The sequence below is a fragment of the Etheostoma cragini genome, chromosome 13 (genome assembly GCF_013103735.1).
Source record: "Etheostoma cragini isolate CJK2018 chromosome 13, CSU_Ecrag_1.0, whole genome shotgun sequence".
Taxonomy (NCBI): Eukaryota; Metazoa; Chordata; class Actinopteri; order Perciformes; family Percidae; genus Etheostoma; species Etheostoma cragini.
Window position 1 is genome coordinate 19,737,627 of NC_048419.1, and position 14,259 is coordinate 19,751,885.

The 14,259-nt window shown below is 39.8% G+C and overlaps 1 protein-coding gene across 2 annotated transcripts in view; it reads left to right on the top strand.

The window, feature by feature from the left end:
• jade2 (jade family PHD finger 2) overlaps positions 1 to 14,259 on the top strand; it is a 162,030-nt gene that overhangs the window by 17,675 nt on the left and 130,096 nt on the right. For both annotated transcript variants that reach the window (XM_034890936.1, XM_034890937.1), the window contains exons 2-3: positions 2,136 to 2,199; positions 8,157 to 8,242. In XM_034890936.1, the coding sequence (XP_034746827.1) occupies positions 2,136 to 2,199; positions 8,157 to 8,242 (150 nt within the window). The remainder of the gene's footprint in view (positions 1 to 2,135; positions 2,200 to 8,156; positions 8,243 to 14,259) is intronic.

The following is a 14,259-nucleotide window of genomic DNA, read 5'->3' on the forward strand; positions in this document are numbered from 1 at the left end:
GAAATTATGGTGGGTGCCGCTCCTCTTCTGCTATCTGTCTTGCGGGGGAACAGTTGCTGCATCTGGGGCTTAGGAAGGTTGTGATTGGTTTAAAGAAATATAAACAAGCCATTGCGTTTTTTTTCCCGTATCCCAGAATAGATGCGTCCTGTAGCTAGAACATACTCCAGCACTGACACAAGGGTGTGGAGATCAGTAGGTCTGGCAGTGGTGGATTACCGCAAGCCTAACACGTCGACCCATAGGTGTTCAGTTGGGTGGAGATCTGGTGGCTGTGAAGGTCGTAGCATATGATTCACATTCATTTCATAATCCTATGTAATCCTAATAATTCAGTGAGCCCTCGGGTTGCTTCGGTATGTTTAATCACTTATTTATTTGGATTTATCCCTTTTTACTTTGGCATCTGTCTGTACCTGTTTAGACCAAAAAATTAAAACGGAGTAAAAAGTGCCATTATTTGTTCCCTCATCTTTCAGGTTGATTCTTCCCACTGTTAGTGCATGTCGCTTTCTCTTCAACTGTTCTTATTGTCTGCAAGTCCCTTATAGCCACTTTGATTTTAACATTTAAAATGTTACACTCAGAGTATAGATGGAAAATATAGAGGGTGCCATTTAATATTTGGCTGGATAAATAAATGTTTTTTAAACAGTTTTTTGTCCAACTGATTAGTAACATTTTCTGTATTTAAAAAATAAAAAAAAATCTTTTTGTTTGATTTATTTTTGACATTTTTCTCTCTGGCACACTCTGTCCTCGTTCTTCTTTGTCTCTCTGACTCTTTCTGGGATAGCTCTATTTCTGTAACATCTCCTTTATTTTCTAGTCCAAACTTAGTTTTTCTCCTGTCTTTTCAGACGATTGAGTTAGACTTCCAGTTTCTATCCGTGTCAGAAAGAAAGAATGGAAACAGTTGCAACAATTGAAGTGGTTTTCGACTGTTACATGTGAATTGAAATTGCATTCTCTTTGCAACACCTTACTCATTACATTTGGTGTTACTCTTGGAAAATTGGTGTATTTTGGGTTTATTAAAGCGTATATCTATTGTGTAGACATAAAGTTCACAAAAGCAATTTCATTTAATTTCAGTCATTGCATGTAGACTAAACTAAAATATTGTGCAATGTTGATGCTGTTGGGTTAAATTTGTTGCAATTTCTGTGTTGATTTTATTGAAAGGCGCCCTGGCTGTGGAGTACAGAAAAGTTACGTTTACATTCATTGTTACTCACCAAGTGCACTGTGGATATCATTGAGACCTAAAAAACTTGGGCAATGTATTTTCTTCTTCATATCACATTTCCCCTGCTGTCCCGCTTTATGCCGCCGCAGACATTGTGCACGAGATACAAGCGAGAGAATTTTGTTGCAGAAAGTTCAAATATTAGATAACCGTAGCCTGCAAATACAACTTTTTTCCAGTCCTGATGTTGTTAAATAGAGATCATAGTGTAGAGCTTTCTTTTGACTGCCCTTTATTACCAAGAAGCACCAAAAAAAAAGCTTGTTTGCTGCTTAACGCTGCAAAAGGTGTCGTAGTTTAAGCTGCTTAAATGGCAAGAAAACAAGAAACAAGCACCTACAGCATTTAAAAAAAAATTATTATTAATTTTGGGTCCACGAAGGCCATTATTTGAGAGGACAGTTCAAGATAGTACAGGGAAGAGAGAAGGGGAATGACATGCAGCAATGGACGGCAGGTCTGACTTAAACTTGCAGCCGCTGCAGTAAGGATTAAGCCTTTGTACATGGGATGCATGTTCAACCAGGGGAGCTACCAGGGCATCCTGAAGCACCTACAGTATTAAAGCAGATGGGGAAAAAATACAAAAAAGGATTGAAGTGGATGCATAAAATGGGACTTATTTAATAGCTCCCAGTGAATACAGCATTATTGCAGGATGCCGAACAACTGTACGATTGTGAAGTTCCCAGGGAGTCCAAGCGCTAATGTGTAACAGTGATCAAGTCAGTTTATTCTGGCAGGCAGCGGGATAGAGGCCCTGGCAGATTGGTGCCATCAGTGCATTATTTCATTAACACTTGTGTTTTCATGGTGAACATCTTCTCACTCGTCATTTTTCTCTCTCTCTTCCCCCTTCCTCCCTCCCTCCCTCCTACCCTGACAGATGGAGAGCGAAACGAAGAGGAGAAAATACTCCACAAGCAGCAACGACTCTGACACCACCGACAGTAAGTTGGAGAGAGGGATGCAGGGGAGGAGAGGGGGAAGTGTGTGTGTGTGTGTGTGTGTGTGTGTGTGTGTGTGTGTGTGTGTGTGTGTGTGTGTGTGTGTGTGTGTGTGCGTGTGTGTGCGTGTGTGTGCGCGCGCGTGCGCGCCAGAAAAGTGAATTCATGTGCTGCTGTTGTACGGTGAGCTGCCTCGTTCTAGTCAACTCCCGTAGGGTATTCACTCTCCATATAGAGTTTCTTCCTGTCTCACTGTCGTCCCTCCTGAAGACATGAAAGGGGAGAGAGAGATGGGGGAATGACATGCAGCAAAGAGCCGCAGGTTGGAATTGAACCCTTGATGCTGAGGAGTAAACCTCTTTACATGGGAGCCTGCTCTACCAACTGGACAACCCGGGCACCCTGACTTCAATAGCTGTATGAAAAGGTAGCAAGCTACCAATCAGCTGTTGGGGATTTTTTAAAGTTCTGGTGTAAATCTGCATCTGGTGTCTGCAGGTGAAAAGACGGCACCGAGATTTACAGTAGCCACAAGAAAAACTATGGTTGAAAATTAAATATAAAATAACCTTTATTCTGCTGAAGTCTACATTACATATAACAAAAAAATAAAAAGGAGCAATAATCATAAATGAACAGGATAGTGGATTATTTGTGACAGCAAACGAACAGAAGTGAATTGAATTGTGGTTTGTGTTCATTAAACTTAAATTTGTGCAGTGTTTTTCATACTGCATTTCTGCTATCATTTGACTCTCGTGTCATTAATAATGTTTTTAATATTATCATTTATGATTGAAGTTTTACTCGGGTGGAGCTGCACTCCAGGGAAATAAATGTTTTGGAAGATCACACCACGTCATATTATTTTCTGAGCTTGTTGATTGCAGACAAATTCTAAGCTGATCTGCGCCTCGTCCGTCACGAGTGCAGTCCAGGAGCTGACTGTGTAACGACCTGCTGCTATAGTAAATCAAGCGCTTAATACACACAGAAGGGGGGACACAAATTCAATAAAACTGGCATTGCACATTTGCGGCGTGCCATTTTATTATTTAATCTGGCTTCATGTGCTTTGAAAGTAATGTTAAGCACATGCAACATGTACTTCATAGGCTGACTGATTAACAGAAATCAGATGGATGCAGTTTGATTTGAACAACAACGCAGACGGACTACAGACTGTATATAAAGTCAGACTGTATGTAAAGACTCATGTCTCATGGGCTCTATATATCTTACGCACAGACAGACTGCCATGAAGAGATACACTGCAAAGTGATTGGAACATCTGGCCAGAGTAACACATTACCGACACTGGCAGCTTCTGCTGGAAAACTGTTTGATGATAAACAGTTTTTGAACAGCGGTACAGTGTTGCGCACTTGGCTCTGACAACTGATAACTGTCCATAAAATAGAAAGATTTTGTCATTGAAGACTGCTAGAAATTTTAATTTTATTTAAAATGTCATTCTTCTTGTCATTGGCAGTTCAACATGACTAATTCTTGGCATTTTGCTGTGTGCATTTTACAATTACAAGCAAATGTATTTGTTTATTATCCTGACACTGTCATGCCAACATGGACAGAAAAAAATAGATACATCAGTGAACTGGAAAACAAACTATTGAGTGTAAGAGTGGACCTCACATTTGGTTTATGTCTCCATAAAAGCTCTAATGAACTGATTAAGGTTTAAAATATTATTTTAATACCAGGCTAAATTAATCTGCGGCCATCGTTCCTGCTGTTGTGTTTTTGTTGTGTCTCCCTCCTTCCTGTATTTCCTCGCCTCCTCCTTTCCGTTGCTCTAGAGTGAAACATTTGATTGCAAGGAAGGATTGTGGAAAAGGTGCGCTGTGCCTTCTTCGGTGTGTGTATTGTACTTTGCTGTATGTTGTCATCTGGACCAATGTTTTGCACTTTTGTTTAGCTCTTTAAATAAAAAAAATACTAGGCTAAATTAGTTTATCCTATGTAACCTAAGAAACCGGAGCAAAGTGGCTTAATCTGCCTTCAGCAAGATTGTAACATTTTAAACTAGATTTTTGTCCTGCTTGTCCAAACATATGAACCATAAACATATTTTTTCTACTGCTGCACACTTTAAAAGTCACTTTTGTGACTTTTTGAAGTTCCTTCAAGCTACATAGCTAACGTGAAACATTAAATAACGTATTCTGAGTTGTCTTTTGGCACATTTTTTGTACTTTTTATTCATTTGGGATTTTCTTTCTCTGGAATAAATGCAAAATCTAATTTTCTTGTTACAGTATAAGAGAAAATTAAATAGAAAAAGCAATGGTTCTTCCAAGTTCAGGAAAGGAAGTTTCTTTTGGAAGTAAAAAAAAAAATTCTCAAAATATAGCTATGGGCAGTCTCAGAATGAGGAACATCCTTAACCTTTTTACTAAAAACAATGTTTTAACTAATTTAAAATTGAGATATATGGAGATGAATTCTGGATAATGTAGAGAATCAAACTTGAAAAACTGTTTTACTGCAACTGGGCCACCAGAGTTTGAAGTTAGAGCTGGGCAAAATATCAATATTAAATTGATATTGTGATATGAGACTTGATATTGTCTTAGATTTTGGGATGTCATAATATCGTAATATGGCATAAGGAGTGTCTTTTACTGGTTTTAAAGGTTGCATTACAACAAAGTTATGTCATTTTCTGAACTTACCAGTCTGTTGTAATTATATCCACATAACTGATTATTTATCAAATCTCATTGTGTAAATATTTTGTGAAAGCACCAACAGTCAAGTCTACTTTATTGTTGCGGTATCGATATTGAGGTATTTGGTCCAAAATATTGTGATGTATGATTTTCTCCATATCGCCCAGCCCTAGTTGAAGTGACCATGTACAGCCTTAAGTGTTGTGTGGTTACAGGTCGCATGTATTTATTATTTTACAGTAGGTTTAACAGGCTGTGTTTTCAGACCTGGCTGAGCCACCCTGTGCACAAGGCCGTACTCTCGTCTTTATAATTAGCCGTTAGCTGTTAGCTTCCGCTGGCCAGTGCAGCGTGGGCCCCAGCTGCATCTGTTGACTGGAGGTTATCAGGTTTCTAATTGAAGGATGCCCATGATAATTTTGCCTGCCGTGCACCAAACGGGGCTTTTAATTAACACCGGGCCATGATGGTAACCTCCTACTGTGCTGCGGCCCGTTCGGTTATCTGGCCACGCAGTGATGATGTGGTGCAGCCTCAGGGGGCGGGTGGATGTAACTTGCAAAACACACACACACACACACACACACACACAGACACAGACACACACACTCTAATGGAGTGCAGATGCACTCAACAATGTTCAGCAAATTGGCACACTGTCTCACTGAATATATACAAATATAGAGATCTATGACAAGTGTCTAAGGTGTTGTTCCATTTTGAGCCTCCACAACAGCTTCATTTCTTTTTGGCAGAGATTCTCCAAGTATATCTGGTGTTTTGATGATAGTGGTGAAAAGCGCTGCTGTCTAGACACGTCACTCTAAATTCTCCCACGGATGTTGGTGTGCTTGAAATTAAGATGTGTTAAAAAATGTACAAAGGCTCAGATGCACACATGGACACACTTATTTAAAATGCCCCCCCACCTTTATCACCGTGTCTGTGTTTTTCTGTGGTTTTAATGTGTTTGCCTTGCACTGCACAGCAGCTACATTCTTGCAGTATCAAGGGATCACGCGGGGATGGCGGGAATACATATGACACAAACATCCATCTCGTCAGGCTTCAAGTAATGCTGGCATGAGTTCGTTCAGTCAGCGTCATGTGAGGCGGTACTGGCAGCTACGTGTGTGGTTTAGGTGTGTGACGGCCGCAACATTTTTTCCAGATAACAATGGCGGACAAAATGCCAGCCCTTTACTAGAGATTTTCCTGCCTTCGATACTGCCTAAAACGCTGGTATCGGAAGTACTGGAGTTTATGCACCGATCCGATTCCACAAAATAAAGTCTTAAAGAAAATCTACATTAAAGTAGTTTATTTATGTTCTTTCCGTTATAACGGACTTTCCAACTGCATAATTATAGAAAGTTCTGTGGCATTCATTGTTTGGGAGTTTTACCTGAGCCAGATAGACAACAAAGATAGAAACCAGATCACATCCATACAGGGATAGCAGTATACAGTTGTAAAAACAATAATAAAATATATGACACATTGGTATCGGATCAGGACTCGGTGTCGGCTGATACGCAAGTTCAGGTATCCAAATCAATATCAGGAAGCAAAAAATGGTATCGGACCATCTCTACCCTTTACCAAACAGTTTCCAGTGATAGCTTCTCAGATGGTTCTGCTACAAAACATCTGGCGCGTCAGGTTACTATTTGTCTTGGACAAAGTAGAGTCTCTCTGCCCCAGTTTACTTTTAAAGGATAAAGACAGGGTTACACAAACACACACACACACCCACACCCCCACACCCCCACACACACACACACACACACACACACAGAACAGTTCTGAGTGGCAGATACATTTTGAAATAATTTGATCAAACCCACACATGGCTGTCAATTCACTCCTTATTCCTTGTCATGCTATGGCAGTGAAAGTGTTTGAGTGTCTATGTGTGTGAGTATGTAAAACTGTGCGAGAGTTTAAAAAAAAATCGAGTCAATGCAAGCAAAATGTGAGATTGTGAGAAAACGGTGGGTGTATGTGACTATGACCATGCATACAGTGTGTGGCAAATACATGACAGTGTTAGCAGCTTTATTGTGGGGGGTGTTTGGGTTTTTGTGTGTGTGTGTGTGTAATTTTGAAGACAAGCCTGACAGCAGTTCTGCCCTAGGAGCTGTTAGTTGTTTAGACGTCACTAGTAAAATTAGCACGGTGGCAGCACTGCTGTGGTGCCGAGGGAAATATGTTGAGTGGGAGGCAGCACACACACACACACACACACACACTCTTACAGTCATGGTCACAATGTGCTATATTACACAGTATTGGCAAATTTGTTTTCCATTATGCCAATGTGATGTAATTTAATTGCCAGTGTGATGCAATGTTTAATGACAGCCTTTTTCGCGGTGCAGAGATGAAAATGAGCTTTCGGCTGTATTGGTTGCCGTAGTTTTGTGATTTGAATTTTTTTTTATTGAAAAACAGCATCAATGAAATTACACACACACTCTTCTGTTCACATACTGTACATTGGTACACAGGAAAACACACACAGGGCTGCTGATTGAAGCGGTGGGTGGGATATTGGCTCCAGCGTCTGGTTAATTGCCATTAAGTTGTATATTAATGAGGTTGTAAAGGACCACAGTGGACTAACTGCTTAACAAGATGCTATTTATACTGTCATTACTTATTAAACCTCTTAATAGATCATCATCAGTCTGCTTCAATTAAAGGCCTGACTCAGAGGTAGTATTGCCACCGGCGTCAGAGAAGTCGCTGGGAAGGTTTGGCTTCTTTATTTTAGTGCTTCTCTGCAGTGTTTGAATCATCTCCATTAGTGTATATTACTAAGGACAGGCTCATTTAATTGATGAGCAGCTTTTTGATCTCTCTAGTAAGAAACAGATTCATTGCTGGTTTATGATGGCTGATGTTAGTGTTTTTATTGTATTTGTATTGTAAACCCTCTCTGCCTATGGGACAGCAAAGTTTCTTTTGGAGGGAACTTGAACGCATGCTGTAAACATGAAGTCTGATCCCCAGCCAAAGACCTGTTCTTCATTGTCCCCCACTTTAAATGATTTCACCCTCTTGAATACACATTGTTCTTAACAAATCAAAAACAGATTAAGTTTGTCTGATGTTTTGCTTCACTTTGTCTTTACAACTGTTTCACAAGCTGTGCTAAGTTATCCACCAGAAAACAGTTTTTCTTGTGGTCGTCAAAAGTATTTAGGAAAAAGATGTTTACAATTCTTAATTACACTGAGCATGGCTGTGTTTTTCTTTTTCCTGCAGGTCAGGTAATGTCGTGGTCCAGGTCATCCAAGAACACAGGCACCAGCAGCACATGGGTCCGCCACCAGCACAAGAAACCATCAGAGGTAAGTTATCGTTGCAGCTCGGTTCAGTGACTCAGGCATACACTGTACTCGAAAATGGGTTTAATGAAACACAGCCTCTGTTTGGGCATTACAAGCTCACAGTTTTGCTCCAGTTAACTTTCTGTCTGTTATTTGTCTGAATAGTCATAAATGTTCAGATTCCAAAATGATGTCCGGTTCTGGGGGTTGCTGAACACTGGCATTATCTCCAGCTGTTATGACCCAGTAGCTTATGTTAACCCAGGGGAAAGTGACAGGGAAACTCAGGACTGTGTATGGTTTCTGGACAAGCTCAGGTGGCAGAGTTGCCTCTGGGTTGTTATTTGTGCAGAGCTGATTGTTGCTATTCTTAACTACTAGGGGTGTAACGGTACACAAAATTCACTGTTTGGTATTTACCTCGGTTTTGGGTTTTGTTATGTTTTCAGTACAACAGGTAAAAACAAAAGTGCATAATCATTCGGAAGTAGCTTACTGGCCATAATTTATCAGTTAAGGCACTCACATATTGGCATACCGTCAATTAGAAGAAAAAGTAACACCTGCTTCTATAACACTCCATTATGAGACTCTGACCTGAACTAGGCTGCAGCTTGTGCTCGCTTATACAGAGCAAGCACAATGAACTGAATAAAAAGCACTTAAGCACTTTGACCATATGCATTAATTAGGTATTTTCTATGACTGAGTGTGGCTGCATATCTGCAGCAATATATAGCATTAGTTATTATTTGGGCATATTCTGAGTCTGGAGTAGGAGGCTGCCTGGACGCTGTGGGGAGAAGGACTCGCCTTCTACTCTAGTTCAATTAATTGACACATTCCAGTGATGCTGTTGTAAATTAAATGTTCAAAGTGTTTCCACAGACCTGACTTCAGATGAACAATGTTGGCAGACAGTTTGAAACAAACAGTTGTCAATTGCGCTTGACCAACCCTGCTAACAAGGCAAAATTGACTAGCATGCTGCAGCTGATAGATTACAACTTGTGCGCTGCCAAAACTTTACGGGTTAAACTCACGCTCCAGAATTTCTGTTCCGCTTGTGCGAGTAGTCAACATTAATAGACTATATTACATGTTTGGGTCCCAAGGCATACCGAACCAATGACGTATACAGATCCAAATGTCCAAAATCCCTGCACATCCCAACTTGCAAAAGCAAGATAATTTTCCTGTTAAAGCATACACAATGAGACACATCTAAGTTAGACAAGGCTATTAGATGAATGGAGAGCATTTATGGCATCACTACCATGTCTTACACCAGCGTACTATCTTGATTTAATATTTTGAAAGCCCAGATCCAGCCACTGCAGCAGTATATCAGTTTGTAACTGGAACAAACACTTCTGTCCAATGTAAATACAGCCATCTCCACCACCACAGCTAAATCAACCAGGCGCATTCATGGCACAGATTGGTTGGCTAAAATACCAGGTTGCTACATCCCTATGGTTATGATGAACGATCTCAAGGGCTCTCAAATGACCACCCTGTGGAATAAACTGGCACAATCCAGTTGGAAAATGGTGCACTGAACCAGCTGTGGCAATGCTTTGCCTGCCACAATCACACATTCCTCCCACTCTGTCAATGAAGTGGGTTCAAATCTGTTTAAGGAGACCTCGTCTCTTGCTGTTTGAGGAGTTTTACTTTAACGATCTGCCATTTGGAACGAATTACATCTACTTCTTAAAAAATTAGCAGGGGAGAATTTTGAATAAAGAAGAGGAGGCAACAGCCTCTGATTGCACTTCTTAAATTCAAGAGATGTTCAATGGAGTACTTAAAACAAAAATTGTTTACAAAATCAGTGAATACCATTTTAGAGGATGATTTTTCTCTCACTTTTTCTAAAAACTGTCTAAAGTCTAAGAGCACAAATATTGTTTTTGTGTAACTTTTGAAAGGGGAATGAATAGAGCAAAATGGCATCCATGCCCCTGAAACACCCCAAAGTACAAGTCATCAGCAGAGCATCTGTCATGCCTGTGCATTTGAAGCTTCCTCCCCCTCAGCTCCATCCAGCTAACCACAGGCTGTTGGAAGGTCCTGTCAGCAATCAGTCTCTCAGTAATTACTACTGTAGTTCTCTGCTCTGACCTGCGCCACAGCTAAAGAGCCAGGGGCCATGTTCCCTTTCATAACACTGCGTCCTTGCTTTGCTTTAGGGCACACTGCTCTTTCGTTTAAAGGATAATGTTATGCATTCATTTTCTTTTTCAGCAGCAGTGAATGACAGGAAATGCTGAACAAAGAAAAGGGGTGGGTGACATTTGACAAAGGCTCAGTGCAAAGTTTTGAAGTCAAGATTGTGCATCTGAGCTGATGTCAAAATACCTAAACTGGTCGAGTTTAAAAAGTGTGTTTGCATTTGTCTTTGTGCTGCTGGAGAAATATTGACGGATCATTCGGTTCTCGCTTCTTAGTTTCTAACAACTTGCACTTCTTCGGGGCTCTCTTACTCGCGGATTCTTTTGTCTGTATTTGTGTGTTGTCCATGTCATGTAGTTATTGCACCTCAGGCCTGCAACACTGTCACTATTTGGTTAGTCCAACCTGCCAGCTCTTTTTATTACTTACAGACAATGGGCAGCAACCTTGACACAAACAAGAGCGGGTAGCCTCTTGAGTGAGTGGGATGTAGACTATTTTCCTTTTTGACCTGACTAATCAAAATGATGATGATGCTTACTTTTTATCGAAGCAGTAGATCAGTCAGGCTAATATAGAACAGTGAAGAAACTACCACCATCAAATGTCATATTTACATGTGGCTTTGGTGTTGAACTAGTTCATAAGCAATAATAAAAGCCACAAGTTTCATTGGTTGAAAAAGCCTAGCTAGTTAGCAGATGAGGCTTATCAGTGCTATGTCAAACTTTGCTGATGGACTGGCTTTCAGTAGTTCCGGTACAATCCATTATGTTTATTAACACACTTGGCTTCATTGAAATACAGGCATATTGTCTTTTTGGTATTGTGTTTTTAACACAAATGTCAATGCAAATTGAAACTATAACTGGACATCGCTGTAACTAAATGCTTTTTAAAATGATCAACAAAAAGTAAAATAAGCTAAAAAAGGGGATATTTTTAGGCAGTGAAACATTCTCGTTAGTGCATCTCTGCTGGAAAGAAAATTGAACAGTGGATCACGATGCAGACAAGTTTGTTGAATGTTACTCACCCTTGGTTAAGGGATGTGTGGCGAAGGGTAAACACTACGGACTCGTAATGACAACGTAGCTCTTTTCTAAAAATGAGCTGTCTCTATTCGCGCCTTTGCGAGGCTTTCACCCCAGCTTTGACTTTTCTTAGAAGTGGTTTAGAGAGCTTTACTTGGTGGAAGGAGGACACATTTAAATGCTTCCTTTTTTATATAGCAGTTTTAATCTCAGTTTAAATGAGGGCTGCAATTGAGGATGTTGAAGACAAACAGGAAGTCATGATGAGATATGGTACACACACTGACGGCACATATTTGGTCTTGTGGTTAATGGTTATGGTTAATGGGAGGCAACATTTGAACAGAAGAAAAACAAAAAACAAATATATTTGTGCCTTCATGCACCTGGCGTGGATAACGAAACCACCACTAAATAGAATAAAAAGCACTGTTTATTTTTTATTAAAAAAAGTTTTTATATTTTCAGAAACAAAAAAAGATACAGAAGAAAAACAGGAAAATAACAACAACATAATTCACAAGATACCTTAAAGACACATACATACATACATACATACATACGTATAACATTCACAAGGAAGACAGAGGGTACTTTCATAAGTATCTGTACCAACAGATACTTATGAAATACTCATAAGTACCCCCCCCCCCCCCCCCCCCCCCCCCGTCTAAATACTCATATGTAACACAAACACTACACAGTCAAGTTGTTTCTCTACTGTTCTGTATTCACTAATAAGAGTCGCCTACACTATAATCATAGTCTGCAAGGGTTGAAGCCCAGAAACTCCTTCAACCAGTGATATTTGTTATAGCAGTAACAAAAAGCACTGTAATGTAATGTAGCTGCAGTGGTACTGAGTCACCAGTTAGAGTGAGTGACTCTTTAGGCACCTCTCTGCCTTATCCCTTCTGACAAAAGCAGAGCTCCACTTCTTCAGAGAAATCCCCCAGTTCTCCCCCAGGGGATTGTGTGACACTTGTCAAAACACTGCAACATAGGCAGAGGACACACACCCACACATTTGTCAGAGGGTGCTATACGCTATATTGAGACGGAAACAGGAATACACACGCACTTTGCATTCTGGGGGTTTCTTCCAGGCTTGTGGTATTGAAACTTTTTTTTATCACATAATCAGGCAGGGAAATGTCTGTATTCAAATTCCTTGTTTTGTCTTTTTTTATCTATTTTTTTCAGTTTGAAAATCAGTCGTCATTAGGTAATATTTATAGAAATGCAAGTAGTTATAGTGTTAAGTGTTTATTTATCATGTTTTTTCCTTCTTCACCGGATAGTGACAGCAGAACAGAAAATGAATACAGATGACAATCTTTTGAAAATAACAGCAACTGGTCCAGTTGTGCTTTCTATATCCCCTTTTCATATTGAGTAACTTTTAAGGTTTTTATGTGAGTTCACCTGTCACCTGTTGTTGGGCAGATTGAAGCCTTTGACTTAATGAGTATAGGATAAATACTTTAGCCTGCACAGCCACACTTAATCGTAAGTCTCCAAATCTGATCAAATTTGATTTAATGACCCTTAAATCCTATGCTAATGATTGTCGTAGATGATGCAATATGGGCCAGTTCCCCATTTTACAGCCTGGTAATGTTGGAATTGACTGTGACCTGCAGTTAGTGCAACAGTTAAAAGGAGAGTATGTAAAAGAACTCATTCACAACTGGGAAGTGGAGCAAGTAAGTGTTGGAAAAGTGCACTTAACCAAAAGCAGCACATTTGTTCTTTTTAGGGACTGTTACTTCAAAATGTGTGGCATTATGGACCTTCTCTGTGACCTTTTGGTTAATGTCTTGCTTGCAGATTAGGATGTTTATTGAAATGACTGTAGAACAGCATCCAAGCCAATCAAACTAGTTACAACAGTAGTTTAAGGCATGTTGCGTGTTCTAAAGGCTAATGGGCTGAGCTCAATATTACCTGAGCTGACTTTACTGTGACCACAGCCTAGAAGAGGCTGTTGAACAGTGCACCATGGCTCAGTCGAGCGGGACTCATAAGAATTGTTTTCATGGTAAGATGCAGGGAAATATATATTAAATATTAATAACATGTTTGATATGTCCTGCTATATGATTTTAATTGACACCTGTCAGCCAGTTAGTCATTTTTTTCTATGGGCATAGTATTTGATAGTAACATCCTTAATAACAAAATATTTAAGGATAGTTGTACCTAAGTTGCCAAGATGGGAAGTTTTTATAAAAACAGCAGATTTTCACAAAAATGGGGCAAATGGGTTACATGGTCTAGTGGAAGATGCTAGTGGATATCAGTAGTGATAAGTAATCATCAGTAGTTATAATTAATTTGATGAAAGAGCAGTAATTACAGTATAGAAATTAAGCCTTTGAAAAGCCATAGATGAGTGTTTTGCAAGCACTGAATTCAGTGCTGAAGTTCAGAACAGCAACCTATTGCTGAAGAACCCCTAATCTTTTTCTTCCTTATTGTTTGCAGTTGTCAAGGTAATATTGCAATAAAATTAAGACAATCGGAAAATTTCCTCGGGGTATTGACAAGCTCTGTGAATCATTCTCTGGTGATTTTAAACATTAGAGTAATTGTTCCAAGGGAGCAGTATATGCATCCAGATGTGCAGATGTTATAGGTTGATCACTGTCAAAGAGGCAATGGCCTTTATTGTGTAAAGTCATCAACATGCCAACATCCTTACGAGACATAACAATTTTAATCCTCAGGAGTTTTGTTGGACTTCCAAATGTAGTAATGGTTAAGTTACCATGTGTACAGCTAGTGTTGTGTGTGTGTGTGTGTGTGTGTGTGTGTGTGTGTGTG